At 43.2% G+C, this 24,029-nt stretch overlaps 1 protein-coding gene across 1 annotated transcript in view; it reads left to right on the top strand.

The window, feature by feature from the left end:
- The window catches only part of STOX2 (storkhead box 2), a 69,587-nt gene extending 59,377 nt beyond the window's left edge, over positions 1–10,210 (top strand). The window contains exons 3-4 of the mRNA XM_059817913.1: positions 2,641–4,906; positions 9,427–10,210. Coding sequence (XP_059673896.1) covers positions 2,641–4,906; positions 9,427–9,622 — 2,462 coding nt within the window. The 3' untranslated portion in view covers positions 9,623–10,210. The remainder of the gene's footprint in view (positions 1–2,640; positions 4,907–9,426) is intronic.
- The last annotated feature ends 13,819 nt before the right edge of the window (positions 10,211–24,029 follow it).

The raw sequence follows: 24,029 nt of genomic DNA, 5'->3' as shown, positions 1-24,029 counted from the left end.
CACAGACAAAGGTAGGTATGTGTTGAGGTATTTATGTGTAAGTTCCTGGAAAATGGGATGGATCGGTCAGGTTGTTTATGTAGAGGCAGGAAGAGAGATTGGCTGCTGCACAGCAAGTGCATCTCACTTGGACTGGGATTGGACCTTGCAGTGCATTTTCCGCACAGGATGGAGAAGCACATGAGCTTGAGTTCGGGGTCATCCACTTCTTGTGGTGATGCAAGGCATAATGTAAAAGGGGTGGTCTTACCCAAGCAGACATAGCAGCTCCACTGCTGGAAAGAAGAGGTTAGGTGATGACCACTGGTTGTTATGGGAATTGAAATCGCTCTTTGTGTTCCTGTGCTTTACTTGAAAGCTCATGTGAAGGGCAGCCTACTCTCCAATTACCACTGCCTCACAATCCAGAGGAAGGTCAGCATATTGTTTACTTCAGTCCAGAGAGATTCAGGACTCTGGGCTAGGGAGGGGTAGTCTTATTTTCCCCCAGCTCTCTGGATTTCAGCTTTTCCCATCTGTTGCTGTTTCTGGCATGTTTGCTTTTCTAGCAATTCTGGGGGTCTTTGTTACTCTCGCTAGGATTATCACATAAATTGTGGACACCCACATGAAAAGGGGAGAAAATGCATGTTCCTGATTCTCCGTTTCATTTGCATATTCTTTCCAATTTTCAGTCTCACTTATTCTCTCAAATTATGTCCTTTCTTTACCTCTTTTACTTCCTGTGTCTGGATCAGCCCCAATCTTTCAGCTCTGTGGACTGTGTATGAGATATATTTACTGCCCCCATGTACTTCTTCCTAGCACCTTCTCTGTTGTAACTGCTTTCATGCCTGTGTCCATGTTATTCCTAATGCTTCACTGTTTCCATTGTAAGATTTTTAGTTACAGATATTACTGGATGTGAGCAGTATGGTCATGTCTCTAAATTCAAACAACATTCAAAGCCAGACATAAGAATACTTACTATGTTGCCTGCAACCCAGTAGCAAGGAAGAGGGTGAGTTAAGGAATTAGTACAACTTCTGTATTTTTTGTCGCTAATCATTTGACAGGGTGTTGGTCATCGTGCCAGAGCCCTTGCTGTCATCCTCATGTTTGCTAACACAAGGAGATCAGTGAGCTTGCAGGCTCTAATCTTTGATGTGTGGGAGAAGAGATACTGTGTTTGTGGCAGGTACACCTGGTTGAGATTTTTCCGTGAAGTGTTTTTCTAAAAAGCATATACTTTGTTGAAATGTTTTTGCATGCATGATTCCATTGAATTTCTGTTCTTGAAGATAGTCGGAGTTTGACTTGACAAGGCCCTGACCAACCTGATCTAAGTTGGCCTGGCTATGAGTAGGAGTGTTGACTGGATGCCTTTATGAGGTCCCTTCCAACCTAAGTTACTCTCTGATTCTATTTTTTTTTTCTAAATTAGTTTTGTTGAAAAGAAACGTAAGACCCAGAGTAAATAATATTAACTTTTTTAGTTTAAAATAGACCATCCAAACCTTTGAAAAAAAAATTCTCTAGTTCTAAAAATGTAAACCAGGTCAGCACCCGGCATTAAGTTAAAATTAAAATGCGTTTTAGTTCAACAAAATGTATTGATTGAAGATAGCTTTTTCCACTGAAAATTTTGAAGGATTTTTATTTCTTACTCAGCATAATTTTTTTTTTTTTAAACTAGCTTGTGAACTAAATCTCTTGTTTCCTTAGCTCTAGATGGAACTTAGTCCTATGCATAGCATGCTAACTTGGTATTTTATCTAATAAAGTTCTGAAGTCTTGGTCCTGCACCACTGAACCCAGCAGGAGTACTGGTAGTGGGAAGGAAGGGCTCACAATGCCAGGTCTACCATATAGTTAATGTGGCATTGATGCAGGGTTGTCATACTTGTCCCTCTCTCAGTATGTGATGTATGCTCTTAAGTAGTGTCCGTCACATCTCACATGAAAGGCAGGGAACTCTGAGAAGCAAATTTTTAGGAGCTACATCTGTAACTTCCAGCATAGTGGGAAAGTCTGTTTGGGTGAGATGAACTGTATCATTCAAGACATGTCTTTTTTGGAGCAGCTGATGTAGTTGAAACGTGTTTAAATGGGACAGCAAGTCAGTTCAATCAGGTTTGTGATAAAGGGGCAGTTTTGGGGGAATGCTTTTTTTTCTGTGTAGTATTATTCTGTGGAAAAACAACATAGGCATCCAAAGTAACAAATAACCACTGTTTTATACGTGACTAGGCATTATAATGAATAGTTCTGGTGAATTGGAATATAAATATTTAGTTGGAAGAATAATAAAAGTGAAATGTTCCCCCTTGACACCCTTTGATTTCCAGTGATTCCATCTTGTAGCTTAAGGTCGCCTGCGCAATGGAAGTGACTAGAAGTTCTCTCCTTTGGTTTTCTTTTTTAATACTTCATTAATGGCCTCATTTCTATTTAACTAATAATTGATATGTCTGAAGTGTAGGAGATAAGTGGAAAAACAAACAGACAAGAGAATGCCTGACAAAGTGCTTTACTGGAGTTGTTTGTTAAGCATATTCCAGCTTGCACATTGGAAAAAACAGCTTTTTGTTGGGGAGGGGGGAGCCAGAGAGTCCTGCATGGTTTTATGCACTCCTGATATGTGTTTACTGTCATTTCTAGGAGTTCCAACACCCAGTCCAGAAATCCTTCGACATACCTTGAATATGCTTGTACGGGAGAGGAAAATATACCCAACTCCGGATGGCTATTTCATTGTAACCCCGCAGACTTACTTTATCACACCATCTCTCATAAGAACTAACAGTAAATGGTACCATTTGGATGAGAGGATACCTGACAGGTCTCAATGTACCTCTCCGCAACAAGGAACTATAACTCCCTCCACCTCGGGATGCGTCAGGGACCGAACACTACCCAAAAACCACTGCGACTCCTGCCATTGTTGCAGAGAAGACATGCACAGCATGCATGCATCTACCCTACAGAGGAAATCAGCAAAAGACTGTAAAGACTCATACTGTCCTCCTTCATTATGTCAGGTCCCACCTACTGAGAAAAGTAAAAGTACTGTCAATTTTTCTTATAAAGCAGAGACACTCACAAAGCCTAAGGATGTAGAAAAGCAGTCTAAGAAATTTGGACTCAAATTATTCCGATTAAGTTTTAAGAAGGACAAGACAAAACAGTTGGCAAATTTCTCTGCCCAGTTTCCTCCAGAGGAGTGGCCGCTAAGGGACGAGGACACCCCTACCACTATACCTAGAGAGGTAGAAATGGAGATTATCAGGCGCATTAACCCAGACTTGACTGTGGAAAATGTCATGAGGCACACTGCACTAATGAAGAAACTTGAAGAAGAAAAAGCTCAACGAAGCAAAGCAGGATCTTCAGCTCACCACAGTGGACGAAGTAAAAAGAGCAGGAATCACAGAAAGTCTCATGGGAAATCGAGGTCACACAGCAAGACTCGGGTGTCCAAAGGAGACCCATCAGATGGCTCTCATTTGGATATACCTGCTGAAAGGGAGTATGAGTTCTATGATCCCTTGACTCGATCCCCACGGGAAGGCTGTTTTATAATAGAACACAAGGGAGATAATTTTATAATGCACAGCAATCCTAACATGATTGAATCTCACTTTCCCATGACACCAGAGTGGGATGTGTCTGGTGAGCTGGCCAAAAGGAGAACTGAAATGCCTTTCCCTGAACCTTCCAGGGGAAGCTCCCACTCCAAGGTCCATCGGAGCCACAGCCATACGCAGGATAGAAGATCGAGGAATGAGCGGTCCAGTAAGGCTAAAGAAAGGTCTAGATCCATGGATAACTCCAAGGGACCTCTGGGCTCAGCTACTTTAGGCACACCGGAAGATATAGGTGAAGGTTGTAGCCCGGATGACCAAACAACTAGCCAAACTTACATTGACGATGGTACTTTAAGGCCATCTCAGTCGCTCAGTCATCAAAGAGCTCTGATTTCATCTGCAAGCTACAAAGAGGCTTGCATCCCCGAAATAGCTAGTGGCAGTGTAGAAACTCCTAGTTCTTGTAGCCTATTGGAACAAAGCAAGCCTACAGAGAATTTGCCGTCATATAGCGAGCTCAACTCCTGCACAACAAAATCTGCAGTCGATGACTATTTTCAGTGCAACACATCCAGTGAGACTGTGCTTACCGCTCCGTCACCACTGGGAAAGAATAAAGAGGATCATGACACGCTGACAGGGACAGATGGGCTCAAAAAAATGACTCCTGCAGAAAGACAGTCTCAACATATTGCTAGGGAGCCTGGGGTGCACAAAGAGGAGTCCCCAAAGGGCCCAAGCAGTGGTTCAGCAGTTGCTGGCCAAACTCCAGAGATGATCGCAAATGGACGGCTGGTTCAACACCATAGCGCTGAATCAAGCAGCCTTGATAAAAGGAAAGAAATATTTAGCAAGGATACACTCTTTAAACCTCTGCACAACACTCTTTCTGTGAATAGTTATCATAAGTCTAGCACGCCCCTGCTAAAGCCCCATCAAAAGACCCCCTCTGACACATTGCCAGTCAGATGTGAGAAACTTGAACAAGCGATAGTAACCTCAGTCACACAAGTCATGCCTGTTTCACAGAGGCAGCAAGAGACAACTGGGAACCAGGAGGCCTCTTTCGACTACTACAACGTATCTGATGATGATGACTCAGAGGAAGGAACCAACAAAAATGCTGAGGAAGAAAAGAACAGGGATGATGTTGGCACGATGCAGTGGCTGCTAGAGAGAGAAAAGGAGAGGGATCTGCAGCGAAAGTTTGAGAAGAATCTTACTCTTCTCACCCCGAAGGAAACAGAAAATAGCAACAACCAGAGAGCCACCCACTCAGCCCGCCTGGACAGCATGGACAGCAGCAGCATTACTGTGGACAGCGGGTTCAACTCTCCACGGTAGGACTGTCGCATTCATTGCAGCTTTACAGACTAGAAAGTTCTGGTTTTAGTTATATATGTGTGTGATATTGGTGACAGAACGTAGGGCCGTATTAAACAATTTCACACATTTTCAGACTGTTTTCTACAGCTCTGGAATCTGCTGTTCAGATGTGTGGGTTTTGCACCATATCGTAAGCAACCAATGACCATTTGCGGCATTGACTCTGTATTAGTTCATTTTCTGTTTGCTGAAAACCTCCCTGTATCCTTTTTTTTCTGTATTAAATTTGTGTTTGCATTTAGAATAGGAGGGATGAGCTCCTGCATACTCCCCCCCCTTCCTTTTCCCTCTAAGATACCATCAACAGGACTAATTGGAAGACTAGACATGACTAGGTGGCATAATCTTTGGTTCAGGCAAAAAAAAAAAAACCCAAACATGATGATTGTTTTGGGTTTGGGCTTTTTTGTTTGTTTTCTTCAAAAATTTTGCAAGGGTATCATCTATCACCATTCCAAACTGGTGAGACTGGAACAGCTGCTCCCCACACACAGCTGAAAGTGCTCAGGCTGTTTGAACTTCAGAGGTGACCCAGTGCTGCATCAGCGGAGAGAGAGGTGCCTTGCCTAAGATACTTGGGAAAAGAGTCCAGACATTTGTGTGGGGTGATGCTGGTTAGTCATTTCCATTCCAGGGATCTCAGACATCATGGAAATCTCAGTGTGCTAGGACTTTTACAGGCATAGGGAGGAGAGAGTTGCTGGTGTGTTCCCTGCCCTGAAGATTTCACAAGCTCATTTCCGGGTTAAGAATCCTTCACTTGAGCCTTCTTCGTTCTCTGTCTGGCCTCTGAGAGTCCTAGGGTCCCTGCTGGAATGCAGCTTGCTTGGTTTTGTTTGCCCTGGATAGCAACCCATCAGAGTTCAGAACAATGACTCTAAGAACACAGAAATAATTTACAATGGTAGTTCTCTTATAGTGTCTTACTTAAGATTGAATTATTTATTGCCTGTGTTTAAAAATAAAACCTCCAAGACTGGATTTGTACTAGGTGGAAGAAAGTGGGGGTTTTTGGGTTTTTTGTTGTTGTCATGTCTCCCCCCAAAGGTGTTCTTATTCCTCAGAATTATGTATTTTTTTTAAATCTATAGCAAAGGCTCTCAGAAAGGCATGTGAAGGATTTCCTGCTTCTACACAGGACTAGATTTCATTTTCAGTTAAAGTCATATCACTCTGGAATAAATTCCTTTGGATTTGGTGGCTACTCCCACTTGATGTTAATGACAAGGCAGGAATTATTGGGCCTGCTGCAGCATGCAGTGATCGTCAAACTGGAGCAGGCTCTGAACATATGTATATTTTTTTTCTGAGTAAAAAATTTGAAAAATAAATTGAGGAAATTGTGCCACTTACACTGAGTCCAGTTTGAAACTTAAGAAGGTTTTGAATTTGTTCCTGTTATTGATTGTTCTGCAGTTGTTTGGCATCATTCTCACATACAACTGTTGTATGAGGCTATTTGCACTGTTCTTTTTTAAATGTAATCTCTTCTTTTAGTTGAAGTGCTATGCTTGCAGTCAGTTTTTGTGGGGGAGTATATGGTGGTGTTTGCTTCTTGTCCAGCCTGTCTCACTCTGCAGAGTGCGTTTCACCTCCAGGATAGGATGTCAATTGGATAAAAATCAGTTCTTAGACTACTATTTTGCTAGCTGTATGCTAGCTGAATATCAAGCTTGTGTTTCTGATTAATGCAAAGGCAGACATTTCCTTCCATAATTATTTACACAAAAACTAAAGTTTCTGTTGATGTTAATCTTAAACTTAGCTAGTAAGAGAACAGAACATGGCGAGCATACTGGATTTAGTGCTGCTATACCACTTTGTTTAGATCAAAAGGGAACCAGATAAGTAGCTTTTAATAATGATTGTGTTCCACACATCCCTTTTTTTTTTTATTTTACTGTTTGCTTATTAACAAATGTCTTTTTTTGGCATGACTGCATAAAGTAAGCTTTACCAAAAAAAAAAGAAAAACAGCAACATTCTATAGAGTTTTGTAAGACCAGCATATAGTCTGGACATTTCAAAGGCTTTTTTATAAGCTTTGCATCAAGATGATTAAATTGGATGATTTTGCTCAGTTTTGGTTACTCCTCGGTATAAGCCTATAAAAATAAATTGAGCTGAGGGTGAATTCAGCCCTTTGGCTGTAATTACCATGCTGTTACTACTTTCCTACCTTATAACAAAAAATGTACTTCACAGCGCTTTTCCAGGAAATACAAAATATCTGTGCAGCGTCCATCTGGTAAGATTCACCTAGATCTGACAGTGTCCATTAGCAGACGCCTAGGGAGGAGTATAAGAACAGGATGTGCATGTAGTAGTATTCCTCAGATATACTCTTCTAGCCTCCACTGATGTTGTAACTCTTGACTTCCTGAGGTGTGGCAGTATCTTTTAATTTAAACTGAAGTGTGCATTGTTGCTTGGGGAAGCAAAAGGACAAGTATATTTTTAAAGTGTGACAAATTGGAAAAAGGGGCATTAAAAAAAACCCGGGATGTAGTTAAAGAGATTTGCAATGGTCATTTGACTTCAAAAGTATTTTGTGTGCGAAATTCGTGAACTCATCACCATTGGGAAAAGAGCCTTACAGTATTTTGTTCATTGCTTTTATGCAAGTTGTATATAGTAAATGTTAGCTGTCAATATTAATTTTATTCCTTTATTTTTAGAGCTTATGTAATACTGCTGCTCTTCTGTCTCCTGAAGAAAGAGCTAATTTTGGCATTACTCTTCATGCAAAATTCTCACTGCAGTCTTTGTGTATACATGTTGTAATGGTCAGTTTGTAATACCAGAATTGAAAATGTTTGAAGATCTGGAATTGGTGGTCTCATAAAGAATGATACAATACTGAATGATACCTGAAAAACAAAGGTTGCATCTGTTTACATTAAAAAGCAGCGAGAGAGAGGAATCAAAACATGAGCAACAGAAGTGCACCATATGTCATTGCAGCTCACAGAGATCTCTTACTATGTGCGTCACCCATCGTAGCTGTTTGGAACTACTGACAATGAGGCGATAATCGGAAGAAGGTGATCAGTACCATTTTGATCAATTTAAAAGATCTGTGGGAGTTTTCCTAAAAGCATCATTGATTTTCCAGATTCAATCAGTTTAAGATGATTTAAATCTGCCCTACAACTAAACAAGGTGTTTCTTCCTTCCCCTATGCCATGCACTGACACATTTCTCCCCTGCCACATCCAAAGCTGTGCATTCCTACTCTTCCTCTGTTGCTAGCACTAATCTTTTATTTTTTTTGCCTTTTTTTTTTTTTTTTTTTTTCTTAGGGCTAGTATTTAACTGAGAGTGGTCCCTGATCTGGCTGGCTGCAAGGCTCAGCAGCAGGGAAGCAGCAGGAACATGTGGCAGGGTCAGGTCTACACAAGGCAGGCAAGAGCTGCCCCTTTCAGTAGCAGGTAAATTTAGGCTGACTTTAAACTGACTGCTCTCTCATTAGTATCTCTGTTTCTAGTGCTTGTTTAAGAAACCCATTCAGTCCTCTAAATGTACTCTGTAAACATCTCCATAGCAAGTGGTGATGTCATTTTGCAAAGAAGTAGGGATATAGATGAAGGATACGTAACCAGGGACCATACGGTTATTTGAAAACCAAACCTCTCTGTGCACAGAAACACATTATTTGAAGATCAAACATGATTAAGAGTGGAAAGGGAACAAAAAGAGTAGCAGTGGTAAAACTAGCATTAGCATATCTTGGCTGAGTTTTTTTTAAAAGCTGCAGACTAAAGTACAGGCTCCTCTGTGTTCATTATTAGATGTGTCATTAGAAGGCTTAGTCTTTAAGAGTGCTAAATGTCCTGTCACTCCCATGGATAAACAATGTCTTAGAACTAAAGGAACGTTGTCCATTTTATGAATGAAATAGCAGCACTAGTTGTTGTTTAGGGCATGATTGCAGACCAGGCAGTTAAGATTTCTCAGTGTCTTGTAAGTTGCAGTTGTCTCAGCTGCAAGGCAAAATTGAAGTGTTGTGTTTACCCATTGTGGGTTTAATGTAAAGTAGCACTTTTGGTTAATACTTTGTGTACAAAGACATAGGTAGAACAGGAGACAACAGAGGAAGCTGTGTTACATGATTACTCTCCTAGCTCTGCCAGGTGACAGAGCTGAATTAATATGTTCCACGTGCAAGATGGAAGCTGTTTCCTTGGGTGAAAAATCCAGATGCTTGATACTGCTTCAGCTTACAGTTTGTGTGACAGCTTCAGCTCTGCTTAGTGCTGTACCTGTGTTACAGTATGATGGCTGCTGAGTACCTCTGGAACCTGTTTTGGAGGAACATATGTGTACCGTCAAAATGAGGTGGTTCATTGATGTGACATTACGTACAAACACAGGATGCCTATTATAAAACACTCTGTTCTCCTTTCCTGTCTGGTCAATAGATATATGGGCATGTCATATATGAGTGTGTATATATATTTCTTTTCCATTCTAGTACTCGTGAGAGCCTGGCATCCAACACTTCGAGTATTGTTGAAAGCAACAGACGTCAGAACCCTGCTCTGAGCCCTGCACATGGTGGCGCAGGCCCAACGTTCAACTTCCGAGCCACTGCAGACCCACCGACAAGTGAAGCTGAGAAACTGCAGAAACCTGCTAACTGCTTGCAAGCTTCTGTCACTAGTGTCTGATAGTCATCCTGCCTCAGATCTTCTGTCTCACCCTATCCAGCAAAGTTTACGACACTGGGACTGATGTTTACATCTTTGGGGAAAAATAAAAAAAGCATCTCAATCACAGTTTTAGTGTTTACTTAAACTGTGCTGCTATGTAGACTAGGGGCAACAAAGAAATCTTTATTTCAAGGTATTGCTTTTCACATTTGCAGCTCTGTAGCAGCAGAATAGCAGTAGGGATAATATGTACACTTCTTGCTTCACTTAATTGTAACTGAGCACATATATGAAAGTCTAGACACTGTAAGTGTAATCTGCATTTTCAATGTCCATGCAGTTGCCAACTTCATTTAAAAAAAATGCCACAGATGTGTGATGCCCCCGGTCAGAGGCTAAACTCTGCTGCAGAGTTGATCTTTTTTACTTCAAAAACTGAGCCACTGCTGAAAGTAACCAGCCAGGATCACCATGAAGAAAAACAATGCCAAACATGACAAGTGATGACCTCAGCTCTATCTGTGAATTATTAATGCTAATCAGTAATTTTCACTGTGCGTTTTTGTGACACAATTTTGCAAATACCTGTTTAAGCAAGTAAAAAGAGGTTTGGGTTTTGTTTGGTTGGGGTTTTTTTAAAGTGTGGAGGGTGGGAAGGGAGACAGCTTCTTTTGTGTTTCAAAAGTGTGAGAGATGTTTACTTACAGAGACTTGATACTTGACCTTCCGTAGTCACAAATGAGGAGGTGGGCCTTTGCGTAGCGGGGGGAATGGGGAAGGAGGGGAAAGTTATAACTGTCATGGAGCCACAGTGTGGAGTGACACAAAATACAACAAATGTCTTCAGTATAAATCAATTATTTAAAATAGCTGATCTTAATTCTTGTGTCACTTCTGGTATTGCAATTTGCCATTAATATAGGAATCGGAATAACTAATTTCTTGGAACAAAAATATTCTTTATGATATAAATGACAAGTATGGCCTGAAGAATTGATTTCTTTCTAGTGGAAGGATGTAAATCTATTTTATGTAGCTTATTAAATAGAGTGCCTAAATTAGGCTATTAAAAATAGCATACATTGTAGTGATTACCAGAGAACAAAATTTAGAGAATTATAAACTTCTGGCCTTTTTCTTCAGTGGATGTTATTTGCAATTTAGCATTTTATGGACATGTCTAGTTTCTAGAAATTAAATATGTCCACATGGTTGGCAGTAGAAATTTGAATTCTGTAGGTATGGTACATCCTAATTGCTCTTCCCTAAACTGTTACTCCAATGTAATTAGTACTGTGCTAATTACTGCAGAGTAACTTCTAAAGATAGTTAAATTCCAAGAGTAATTTTTAGGTATAGGGTCACATTCTGCTCTGTTACTCATGCAACCCGTTAGTGCAACAAACTGACTTCAAATTTAACACTTTTTTATCAGAACAGACGAATTGATGGAAGAATAGCAAAGATATTGAAGTGTTCAACAGCCCAAACTGTTGCATAGAAAAGGGACGTTTACATTGTCTAGCTCTTGTAGTACACAGGTACGAAGCCCAACTGTATATATTAAAAACCAGTATTTTCATCAGGTTCTGGTGACATGTATTACTCTGTACACAAAGTCGTTTGAGCTTCACTCATGTTCTCTAATGTCATCAGAAGTCTCTACTGAAGACTCAGCCTTATGTTACACAGTTGAATATAGTTCATTCACTTATAAAATGGCTTTCTAACTCTGGACACAATCAGTTTCCAGTTCTGTCAAGAACACCCAGTCAATGCACAGGTCTGTTTTCCTTTGTTTCAGTGTATAATTTCCATTTCATAGGAGCAATAAGACCTTTCAGTGCACATAAAGGAAATTATTGTGCTTTTGGTTGGTTATCAAAGTCACTTGGCCTTTAGCCTTCTGCCTTATCGTACCTCCCAAGATGTGCTCTAATTACCATATAATGCTTTGCATGATGCATCTTATTACTCAATACGTAACTCCAGCCGTACTTATTCCATGCGAACTGTAGAGTCAGAGTTTTTTGTGGGGAATTGTCATATACTATGCAGTGGCTGACTGTGATTTTGCTTCTGAGACGAGCTCTGACATCAGTAGTCTGTATGAATTCAGTAAATAAAAATGTCAAAATGATAAAAAAATTAACAGTGATGATCTGAAGTACTAACAGCAGTATTAAAATGTGAACAGCAAAAAGAAATTTCACCTTTGGGGGAAATATTTGTTTGCATAAACTAATTGGAATTTATGCAGGCAGCTGGTTGTACAGAAGACATAATTCCAACAAAATACGATAGTACACACCTGTAAACTGTATAGTGCGTTATCTCCTAAAGTTCCCAGAGACCAGCAGACAACATAAATGTCATATTAATGTTGACATGGCATTGTACCAATATTAATGTGACTCTTGGAATATGGAATGTAAACAGAAGTTTCAAATAGAAACATTCTAATCTTGACTTTTTTTTTTTTTCTCCTTTTAAAATCAACAATAGACTATAAGGAAATTGCATCTTGAGGTTCTGGTAACTAAACCACGAGAGTGGAGCTTGAGTGCTTTATGTCACCCTAATCCTTTGATGAAATCATAGCCTTGTATTACATGGTTGCTTATCTATCATTCTTCTTCTAATGTATCAATTTAAAGGTTTACAGAGTTAGATTAGGTTGAATCTGTGTTGTGTTCAACTGTAAAGGGTCAACACAAATCTGTCGGCATTTTGCACACTTAATATGTATTATTATAATACAACATGTTACTTTTATGGTAATTTTTTTTACACATATAACTACCTCCATGAATTTGATGAAATGCAGCAACATGAAAAGTGTATTGTACAAAGCAAGGTTAAAAACTTTGAAGCATTAGGTCATGGCGTTCTCTTGTGTGTCAGTGCTTGCGTATGAAGTCATCATGTTTCCATTGCCATAATTTCCTTCTACAATATTAAAAATCTGGCTTTCAGATGAGTCACTTAAAGACTTTGACAAGGCTGCATAATTGGGATAAGAGTGAAAGGAGGCTGAAACCTTCCATCCTCTCCCCAGTTACTGCTAAAATTTCTGCCTGGTAGAACTTGAAAATGTATTTGTAATTTAGCAAATTAGGAACATCTACAGTCTGTGAAATATGATTGACAGTTTGGGGTTTAACAGAAGACACTTTGGGTATTTTCTTGGCAGCCTTCAAATACTTTGAGCCCTATTCTGCCTCCGTCTTTGTCAACATATCAGGTCATAGTTTGTCTGAACTGGCAAGGGTGTTAAAACAGCTCTACCTTTAACAATGCGCACTCTGTTCTCTAGATTGTGTGCATCTGAAATGCTTGCTCCTATAGAAATTACCAACAGCCTTTAATTGACTTTGCTGGGAGCAGTATTAGGGTCCCTACTCGAGGTATGTGCCTATTGTTCAAAGAACGCAGGCAAGTTTCCAAGAAAAATGAAGCTGGCTTTTGAAAAGTAGCCAGCTGCAACAAGCCACCTTTCAAGAGGGAAGAAAGAAAGATTTTTCCAAAAACCAAAGGAAGAAAGTGGCAGTTGAACTTAAGCAGATCACATTTATATACAAATCCCAATTTACAAACACCTCTTTCAGCAAACCTAGTACCATTATCCTGATGCAAATTAATATAGAATCATCAGCTGAGCTAATTTTGCGGTTTAAGTATTTCAGTTAAAAATTGTAAGAAATCATTAGCCGTTTGACTCTTTGCACCACTGTAAAATGTCCGTAATATGCAAAACAATGTTCACTCAACTTTAAAAAGTAAAATGTATTGGAAAACAAATATTTTAATGAAAACCATGGCCTAAGTGCATGCCAGCAGTAGTTGCTTTTAGAAAAGAGAACAAGCAAACCAGTATTCAGAGGCCATCATAAACACAGATAACGCTTTGCACTTAAATCATGCCTTTTCACCTGAGGGCCTTGAAGCACTCGGTACCAGCTAAGCCTCCCAGGCTGTGAGGTAGGCAGAGTTCACTGACCCTCTTTTATGTCCAGGTACATTGGAAAAAACAAAGGCTAAGAGTCTGCAGGCTAATTTATTAACCAGTTTCTTTCTTAACGTCATTGGAATAAGTTGAATAGTTCACCAAAGTGTTTCATGTTTATACTCCAAAGTTATTATTTTGATGCATTCAGTTTGTTTAAGTAAGAGAGAAACTACTTTGCAGTCCTGCAGAGACTCTTGGATTAGCAGTACCAAAACCAAACAGTTTTCAGTCATATGAGTACTGCCAGTGGTGGTTTTAGAAACAGTTACTTTAATTAAAAATTTGTTTTTCAAATACATTTCGCAGAGCTTTTCCTGACACGATTGTTCGAATCGTTGTGCTGAGAAAGCAAGTAGCACTCCTAATCTGGTGTCACACCTACAGTTTACAATTCTCTTTGCTCTTCTGAAGAAAACTGTACAGTATTAGAGAGAAATGTTCTATTTTTTACGAAATTCTTTAAAAAAAAAAAAAAGTTATATATCTAAAATGTTCCCCCCAGCCTAAGTAAAGTGCATCATTGCTGCATGAGAAGCATGCAGTGGACCCACTGAAAGCCAAGCTGGTGCTAGAAGAAAATGGGACTATCACGCTTCTTTCATAGTGGCGCTCTAAATGTTGGTTTCAGTTACACGGGTGTAAATCTGGCCTAACTGATCTCCCACAGATCTGACGGAGAGGAGATGGGAATGGGTCGTTAACTCCATTGAAGCTCAGTTTTGAGCTGAGGGTTTCTGTGTTCTTCCCCCCCCACCCCAAGACACTAAATGCAGAGAAGGAGCAGAAGGCCACATGCACGCACCTGGCTCTGGAAGGGCAGCCTGGGTTGAATCCCTAGTGAAACACACAGCCGCCCAGCTGGGATGCTGTGACAGCTGCCGCGCGTTTCGCACCTTGGAAGGATGATTTTCAGTGCGGTACACTGCCCTCGTGTTATATAGCAGTTAGAGCCACCCAAAGGATACCCACCCAGAAGTATGAAAGGGCCCTTGGAGTAATTGGCACAGATGTTACTTTTAGATGTGGAGGAGACTTAAGTTTAAAGGGATCATAATTCTGCAGGTAATTTTCTGTGAGTGACTGAATGTGGCTGTTGCATTAGGTTTAAATGAGTTAATAAATGCAAGTGGGACTTACTGTATGTTAGAAGGGAGTTTTGCAGCCAAGACTGCCTTGTATAAATGTGTTTGCACTGAAAAAAAAAAATTAAAAATTACTTGGTCTCTGGTTGCTGTAAAGGTCATCCAAGATGGATGTTCTGTTTATATTGTATAGTATTTCATATGAAATAATTACAGTTCATGAAATGTCTTCCCTAACGTTACTGATTTATAACAGCACATTTGTAACATGGTTTTTATTGTGTCAGTGTACCATATTGTAAATGATGATTACTTGTCATGCTTAGTATAATAATTTAAAGGAAAAAAAAAAAAGGACAGGGATTTTTGTAAGTCTATATTTGAAAGTCCCTCCATATGGTAATATTGTGTTCATGTTGTTTATGTAGTGTTGTGTGAAATATCCATTTTGGATTGTGTTACTTTTTAAGATATTAAATAACATTTGGTTATATGTTTTAAGTGGATTCTTTGCACCCATCAGTGGTTTTTAGAGAAAATACTTACATTTCCATTTAACCTGCTGTTTCCCTCCCTCACATAGGAAACCTTGCACAACAAACCAGAAATCTCAGAAAACCAAGGGTCATTATAGCTTGCTGAGCTCATGTACGCTTCATAAAAGGTCTGTGAGCCATTCTAGTAAGAGAGCGCAAGGGAGAAAATCTAGTGATTTTGAAACATCCCGGTTTCGAGTGGACGTAGAGGCGATGGGTGTAGAGGGAGTGTGATCCCCACCGAATGTGTGAGTGCCCAGCTGAGCTGCTCAAGGAAATGAGAAGTCCCGTAGGGCATCCTGATGCCAAGAGCAACAGGTGTCAGGCCCCTCTTTTCCTCTCCTCTCCATCCTCATGAGCCAAAGGAGGACCTCGTGCACACACCCAAGAGAAAGGGCTCCAGTAAGGAGGTTTTTTCAATCTTCAAAAAATTATTGAGCCTTTTTTCCACACTGTGACAGCAGCTGATTGGAAAGACCCAAGTGGACAATGTAACATGCAGGTGCCATTTTCCTGCCCTCTGCCACCACCGGGAGGAAGGTTTTGAGGAGGTTTAGGCTCCAGGAGCTTTGCCAGAGTTTTGCCTTGAGAGCTGCTCTTTGCCAAGGTTGGCTGTGAGTACTTACAAGACTTAATTGGAACTAGGTGCTGTCATAAGTACCTTGGCTTGTTACCTGCTAGTGGCACATCCTACTACCACGCTGTTTCTAGTCTTTGCTGGTTCCCCTTCACCCATCTCCTCCCTTTGTAATCCACCTCCTTGAAATTGTGAGTTTTGAATTGTTGGGGGGAAAAAAGCCAAAGTTTGGCTAGGGCTTTATGCTAGCACTGACCTAGTGCCATGCACAGGTGAGCCAATTTTGGATGGTGGTCAGAATCAGACTTTCAAGGCCTTTCCAGTATTGCTGGAGAAGTTTGCAAGCACTGTTTCCCCCTCACAGAGAGCTTTGTTTATGTTTCTGTTCTGATGGTGGCTCATATTTTAGGTGGTAGATGAGGCTGGTCGTTATCTAGAAAGAATCTTGTCCAAACCCATCACACCTTGTACTTTAAAATTTGCTTAGAAACTTGGCTTGAATTCTCTTTATACTTACTTTGCTGACAGCTACACTGAAGATCTTAAGCAAGTGACATCTTTTTGGTGAAACATGGCCTATAACATACTTAAAATGTCTGGGGCTGCTGCTTGGCTGAAGAACTGTTCTCTTGCTATTGGATTGTGCCGTTCTGCTGAGAGCACTGAGTCAAACAACATTTCCATCCTTCTGTGTCTACAGATATCTTACATCTATAAGATGATAACATTTTTGAAAGTTATCCTTCTCTCCAGACTTTTCCTTTTTCCATCAGCCTCTCAGTTGTTTTTTTAGGGTCTGTTTTTTCCCCCCAACTTATTCTCTATAATGTCCTTCTTCCATTTTATCTTTTTACCATCCCCTTCTCTTCTGCTCCTTTTTGACATTTATTCTCTTTCAGGTTGTTTTTTTTTTCCACACATGTCCTCTGTCCCTTTTCTCACCCTCCCCTCTCAAAATGTAATCCTAACTCTATAGTGTCTTTTCCCCACTTTTCCATTATTTTCTCTTTTTTGTTCTCCCTACTCATCAGAAAGACCTCAGAGAAGAAAAGGTGATCAGCTGCTTCAGGATAGGCGCTCCTGTCAGCACTTCCATTCAAGCCATGCTGTGGCAGGTTTGTGATTTTAAAAAAGTTCAGGAGTGTAAATATGCCCCCACTTTTAGTCTCATCTCTTCTCCCTCTCCCTCTCCCCTCCCCTCCTCTCCTCTCCTCTCCTCTCCTCTCCTCTCCTCTCCTCTCCTCTCCTCTCCTCGCCTCTCCTCTCCTCGCCTCGCCTCGCCTCGCCTCGCCTCTCCTCGCCTCTCTCTTCTCCCTCTCCCCTCTGCTCTCCTCCCGTCCCCTCCCCTCCTCTCCTCTTCCTCCTTTTGACTGCTGCTCCTCTTTTTGACTATGTACTTTTCTCCCCAGCTTGTTTGTGCTTTGAGGGCTCAAAGAAGAGACCTAAAACCTCAAACAATGCCAGAACAGGTCACATTTGTCTTCCTCAGGGCACCAAGCAAGGCCCCAGGTAAATGCTTAGAAAAGCAATTATAAAAATACCCAGTTGTGCTTCTCAGAATGGCTACAAGGGAAATGGCCCTGTCTTACTAGCCTTTCCTAAACTGCAAGGAGGGAGCCCATTGCTCCAACGCTCCTGTTCACCGCAGCTAGTACATGAAGGGAGAAGGGTTTTGTAGCAGAGTCAAAGATGCCGGGACTTTGATAGCCACCAGTGGTTTTGTGTTGGGATGGCTGAGCTTGCATTTGTAAGCAACTTCCTTCTACACCTTTAGGTCCTCAGGTTTAACGAAGTATTTTTTGCCCAACTGTCACAGTAGTGATGAATGGGGAGTGGGAATGGGAAATCCCAAGTATGTTTTTTTAAAATCCTTTTTTCTTATCTCTCATCCTAATAAGCACAGAAAACCTAACCCTATGATGCCAGCTATTTCAAAGTAAGCAAACACAGTAAATAAATGTACCAGCATGTGCATGTCTGTGCGTACACTAAAACAGTTATGTACCCTGTTTCTGTCTTTCTTAGGGGAACCTGATGCCTTTTGTTTTGAGTTCTTTGCATATCTCTCTCCTCTTGTCCCTCTGCTTGTCGCTGGTAAGATTGGACTGGTTGTCTAGTAAGTGCCAAAGGGTCAGTCTGGCAGGAAGCTGCAAAAGTAGCATGGGGACCACTGCTTCGCTGGGTCTGCCCGCACCCATGAGTGCAAGTAACCATGAATGTGCTCCCCCTGCACTCTGGTGGGTAGCTTGTGAGGCAGCTCTGGTCTGGAAGCTCTAGAGATAACAAGCCCTGGCGAGTGACGTCTTTGAAATGAATTACACTTCATTTGTATGCTGCTACTTATCAGGGGTATTCACAAAGTCTAACTTCAGCCTACGAAGGTCCTTGGGTACCTCTGTGGTTAAGACAGAGAGCAAACCTTCTGGAGGGGACAATTCAGAGCAGCCTGTAGGTGGAAGCTGGGGCCGTTGGTCTCCCTAGACTAAGCTTCGCTTTGGGCATGTCTCCGCTTCTGCCTGCCTGCTGTGCCACTGTACCCACCAAAAGGTGCACAGGCGGTACCTCCCAGACCCAGCTCAGCCCTGTCCCTGAACATCCTTCTGGGTCCTGTTAGCCGGGTTTTTGGGAAATAAGGACCTAGGCAGTTAATTTTGCAGGGCAGCTTGCGCACTGAAGGGATTTGAATGCAAACCATATCCCGTGTCCCACGTACCTGGAACCTGCCATCACTGCGTAGCTGTGGTCTCCACCACGTGCGCACCACTATATATCTACCACTGAGCAGTGACTGCCAGGAGCAGCCATCAAGGTTGCAAACTTGAGGACTCAGAAGTGCAAACCTTGAGCTGGGTGTGCCTCAATGTCGTGGGCAGGGACAGGGACAGGGACGGCAGGGAAGAGCGCTTGCCCTTCTGGCTACCCCGGGTGAATGCTGCCCCTGCCTCTGCGGCGAGGCCTCCCTCCTCCCTCCACACTCCTGCTCCTTGCAGCTGGTTGCCCAGCCCACCCCAGTCACCTTGAACCAAACCCCCAGTCTCAGCTCCCTCCCTGTTGAGCTGTGGGGCCCCAGCCCCTTGCTGCCGCTCGCCCCCAGCACGGGCAGGCCGTGGGGAGAGAGGCTGTCCTCTGTCCGGTTTAGCGCTTGCCTGTGGCGTGGGCCCAAAGTGAACCTGCCATAGAAGTCCTATTTAGCGTCCAGCTGCCGCAGTTTAACGTGCTTCTGCTGGACACAGACTGGTGATGATTTTCAGATGCTTGCAACGGGGCCAGCTGTAACCCTGATCCCTGGCAGAGCTTCTCAGTAAAACAGTAACCACTTTTTTTTTTAACCTAGACACTGCAGCATATTTTTTTCTCTTCTAAAGGAGTGCTGAGCACCTTGCCTGAAACTTCCGAGGAAACTTTGGGTTGAGGCAGAGGTCTCGCCGTCAGCCGAGGTCTGTGGCAGAAGCATCAGTCAGGGGAGGCACCACGAGGAGGAGAGGGGCCAGGGTCACTTTGTCCGTCGTGGTGCAGGCGCAGGAGGCCACCCCAGTGCCCAGCCTGAGGAACAGAGGTGCAAAGCCCACAAAGGGACCCCGATAAGAGCCCAGGCCGTCTGCCTTGTCCCACGGAGGGGAAGGACATGGCCAGCCCACACGGTAGGAGAGGAAACCCAAAAAGCTCCTCAGCTCTGTTGTTGCTCTGCTGTCCCTTGGCTCCTGCGCCCAGCAGGCTGGCAGCCCCCCGGGAGCTCTCCCTGGCAGCATGGGCAGTACTAGTGTCCCGTCTTCTCCCTCCCACTTCCTTCTGAAGAGAGTCTTTTTATCTTCCAATCGTGGTGTTTTATTGGTAAGTAGTTGCCGGTGGACCCTGGAGATTTATTATTCATTCATGATGAAGAAACTCAAGAGTCGTCAGACCTAAGGCAGCCAGTGGGTTTATTGTTCCTCCTTAAAGGTAGATCCTTTGCCTGTTACAATTTTATTATTACCTATAACCCAGTATGGAGAGACAGTATTTCTCATGCTTCGCTGTTATACAGCAGATAACAGTTTCACCACATCACAGCTTGTACAGAAAAAAACAAAATGAGAAACCGCCTTATTTTTGATGATAGAAGTAAAAAAAAAAAACAACCCAGAAAACTAAAGCTTTACAGGATGACAATCAGTTTTGAAAAGCTCTTAAGCTGCATTTAAAATGTTCGCCTGGAGACAAGTGGATTTTCCTTGAACCAGAAACTAATAAAAGACGATTTCCTTAAAATATTTACACCGTTGCAGATTTCAGAACTATTTGTCTTTCTAAAAATGAACCACTTGGGATGTTGGTGAGGACGAGGCTGCCTTTTTGACACTGGATTGGTACCAGGGCTAACTAATCATCAAGTTCAGCCAGTCGAGACCACCAGCTTCAGTCTCAGGAGCAAGGCAACTGAGTTAGTCCCACATGTCGGGCTAAAAAGAAGAGTGCTGGCATTTATTTTTTGGTAAATAAGAAAATAATCTCTGGACTATACTGACATGTGTGTGAATTCTGTGTCTCATGACTGCTGCCTTGTGCCATGGATTATGCAGACAGTGGTGCAACCCTGGTGTGGGTCTCCATGAACAGACAAGCCAGCAGGCCATCAGATTCTGCCCAGATTCCTTCCAGAGTGGGACCTTTGCAATTTGAGGGGAAGAGAATGAGGGTGAATGCATTTCTCCAGAAGGAGAACAAGGGTATTGGAGCATCAGCACTTAAAAATTCATGAGATTTCACAAAGACAAAGAGGAAAACTCGAAGAGGGCAGGGGAATGTGAGGGTGTACTTCAGCAGCAGGGGAGTCGCTGATGGGACCAGGAGTTGGAGAAGAAAGATGTCAACTGAAGACAGAAGAAAAAAATCTTCATGTTACATGGAAGCAGAAGGATCCTGGGCTCCCAAAAGCCCGCTGAGGTGGGGAGCTACATGTGCCTGCTTTCATGCCTTATACAGACCTAAAATAAAGAGCAATTGGTACCGGAATATTCTGACATGTGTCTGTGGTTGTGCCATAAGGATGTGGTGTCTCTGAGTGATGCCCAGCCAGGACCCAGAGCAGCTGCTGGCAGCCGGGGCTGGCTCCCCTGGAGGTGCCCTGTGTGCAGGTGGATTGGGATCCTGGAAAAAGCCCTGTGGGAAGGGATGGAGAAGGATCCCAGTAGGGCCTGCTGCCTGGCAGCACTGCCACGGGAGCACCTCCTCCCTGCTGCCCAAGTGCAATGGCCTTCCTTTCAGGTTAACTCCTGGCCTGAAGAACAACTTGCTATTCTTCACCCTCGAGGTAGGAACTAGGCACTTGCAAAACCAGCAGTGCGCTCGGCACTCGGTATTCCCCTCTGCTCAGGCAGCCCCCTAAGACGCAGGTCATAATTGCTTGTCTCAACCCATCAGCCTTCCCCCTCCCCATGTGCATGGGAGGTTTCTGCTCGTGAAGGTTTTGCTCACCCTCAGGGCTCCCACATTTGTCTTGGAATAAAACCTTCTCCCTTCTTTCCCTCTGTTCCTGTTGTACGTGCAATAACTTGCTGTTTGTTCCCTTGCAAAGGCTGCAGAGCGCCTCCGAGCTTAGTTTGTGTCCAAAAAATCCATCTCCTCTCTCCAGCAGGAGAAGGTCCGTGATGCATCCCAGATGTTTGCACGTCGCAGCAGTCTCCAGATAAAACAGATTACGGGAGGGAGATGGATAAGCAGCAAGCAATTGCTTTTCCTCGTGCCCCTTCTCGGAGACAGGGAAGTTTTGGCTCTGGCTCTATTTACCACACTGTATATGAAACCTTTTAAACAGCACTCAGAGACGTCTCTGCTTTTAAGCCAGGTGGGAAAGACTGTGGTTGTCCTGGCGAACTGGAGTAGGGATGCAGAACAGTTTCAGATCATTATGTAAGATTCATCTTATATCTCCTCCTTGGTTACCTACTGCCAGCTGCAAATTAGCCCATTTCTGTTCCTTCAAACAGAAAAGTGCTGCCTGAAACTGTCTCTTCCCTGCAGTTGCTGTCCATGTGCTCAGTAGAGCCTCGGGCTGTGTTCATGGCTCTCTCTGGTTGCCTCCTCCTTCCCACGCTTGCAGGATTTTTGGCAAGGACTGCTTTTTGAGGCCAGGTTTGTTACCGGCCGGCTGGGGCCCTCCTTGTTGGCCAGGGCCCTGGATTCTGAGCTTGTTAGAAGAGAAATTACTCAGTCTTAGGATGCAGTTTTGTATATGAAAGTTGTTAGGCCAAACAGGGTGTCCGTGCTGCAATGGCTACCTATGCCCAAGCGTAGGCTGCACCTCGAATCCTGTGTTCAGTTTTGGGCCCCTCACTACAAGGACATTGAGGTGCTGGAGCGTGTCCAGAGAAGGGCGACGAAGCTGGTGAGGGGTCTGGAGCACAAGTCTGATGAGGAGCAGCTGAGGGAACTGGGGTTGTTCAGTCTGGAGAAGAGGAGGCTGAGGGGAGACCTCATGGCTCTCTACAACTACCTGAAAGGGGGTTGCAGAGAGGTGGGTGTTGGTCTCTTCTCCCAAGTGACGAGCGACAGGACAAGAGGAAATGGCCTCCAGTTGCGCCAGGGGAGGTTCAGGCTGGATATTAGGAAAAAGTTCTTTACTGAAAGAGAGTGGTGAAGCATTGGAAGAGGCTGCCCAGGGAAGTGGTGGAGTCCCCATCCCTGGAGGTGTTCAAGGAACGTGTGGACGAGGCATTGTGGGACATGGTTTAATGGGCATGGTGGTGTTAGTTGATGGTTGGACTTGATGATCTTATAGGCCTTTTCCAACCTTAGTGATTCTGTGATTCTGTAAAGACACGCTGATCTGAAAGGCTATTTCCTGCGCTGAAGCTGCCCCCCTGCTTTGTTATTTGGCATGCTGGCCAGGAAGGCACTGTTAGGGCTGTCACTACCCATGCTGGTGACAAACAGCAAGGCTAGTAGGGGGGGTGAACGCAGAAAAAGAACTCCTTTCACATAAAAATTTCCCATGCTTCATCAACACTGTGCTGGAAATAGGGCCAATGAAAATAAGATTGTTCTTCAAGAAAGAAGTGGCTTAAATATTCAGCTTCACAGAGACAAGCGAGGGGCTGAGCAGCTCATCACTGGAGATTTTTTTGCTTTTTATTTAGAGGCTGAAACTGGCAAAGACCTTGTCCATTCTCCCATGCTATCAGCAGCTTCGAATGAAACGCTGTCGTGCTCAGCTTCCCGGAAGGATTATTGTATGCCAAAGCTTAACATTAGCAGAAGCGAACCTTTCCTATGGAGAAGGGGAGAGAAAAACCAAACAAGTTATCTACAGCGATCTGTGTCGACAGCTTTTTCTGAGAAAAAGTCCATATAATTCACAGCGGGAGAGAGATTTGTATCAACAAATTACTTCAGAATAACAGACTTTGATGATGCCAATGGGACCAGTCCCCCAGCCTGCACTTTGGTAGAAGGTAATTTCTGCAAAATGCTGTCCCGTTGATACCTCACACCCGCTGGATGTGTGGAGAGAGGCAGGGTAGGGGTAAATGTGGGAAGAACAGCACGGAGAAATTGTGATGACAATTGTGGTGGCATCCTTTTCCAAATGGGATGATGAGCTCTGGCTTGTAGTGATTCATAATTTGTTTTCGTGGCACTATTTATAAATCTGCTAACACCTCCTGAATAGTAACCCTAACGGCAAATTACAAATCCTTCGTAATTTGACTTGTATCTGAATTATTCTATGTGTTTTCAATAGGAAAAATAACCATTTTCTTGACTGACTCAGAACAGTGAATGCTGGAGACCACAAACTGATTGGGAACGATGAAGCACTGTATGTGAAACCTGGCCAGAGATTGCCTGTTGGACTGGAGCAGACCTGGCTCTCGTTGGAGCTGATTTGGGAAAACCCACCCTTGATCTCAGCCCCTTGCCTTTCCCATCATGGGGTGCTGCAGGCTTTTCAGAGGTGCACATCTCATCGGCTTCAGACATCCCTGAAAGCAGCTCTCCTTCGGGCACTGGGCGAAGCTGTGGGACGCGTGGGGCAGCAGCTCCTGTGGTTTGTGGGGTCCTTCGGTGGCGGCTTTGTTTAGAACCTGTCTGTGGCAGGCGCAGGGCAGCTCTCCAGGGCAGCAGAGACATGTGGCTGTCACAGCTTTGCCCATCCCACATGAGGCAATTCACCCACCACGGAGCAACTCCCTTCAGAGAGCAGGTCCTATTTCATTTGCCTCAGCTCCTACACCATTAATTC

This window comes from Gavia stellata, chromosome 5 (assembly GCF_030936135.1).
Source record: "Gavia stellata isolate bGavSte3 chromosome 5, bGavSte3.hap2, whole genome shotgun sequence".
NCBI classification, from domain to species: Eukaryota; Metazoa; Chordata; class Aves; order Gaviiformes; family Gaviidae; genus Gavia; species Gavia stellata.
Note: the sequence above shows the minus strand (reverse complement) of the source record. Positions and strands in the feature narration are given on the sequence as shown.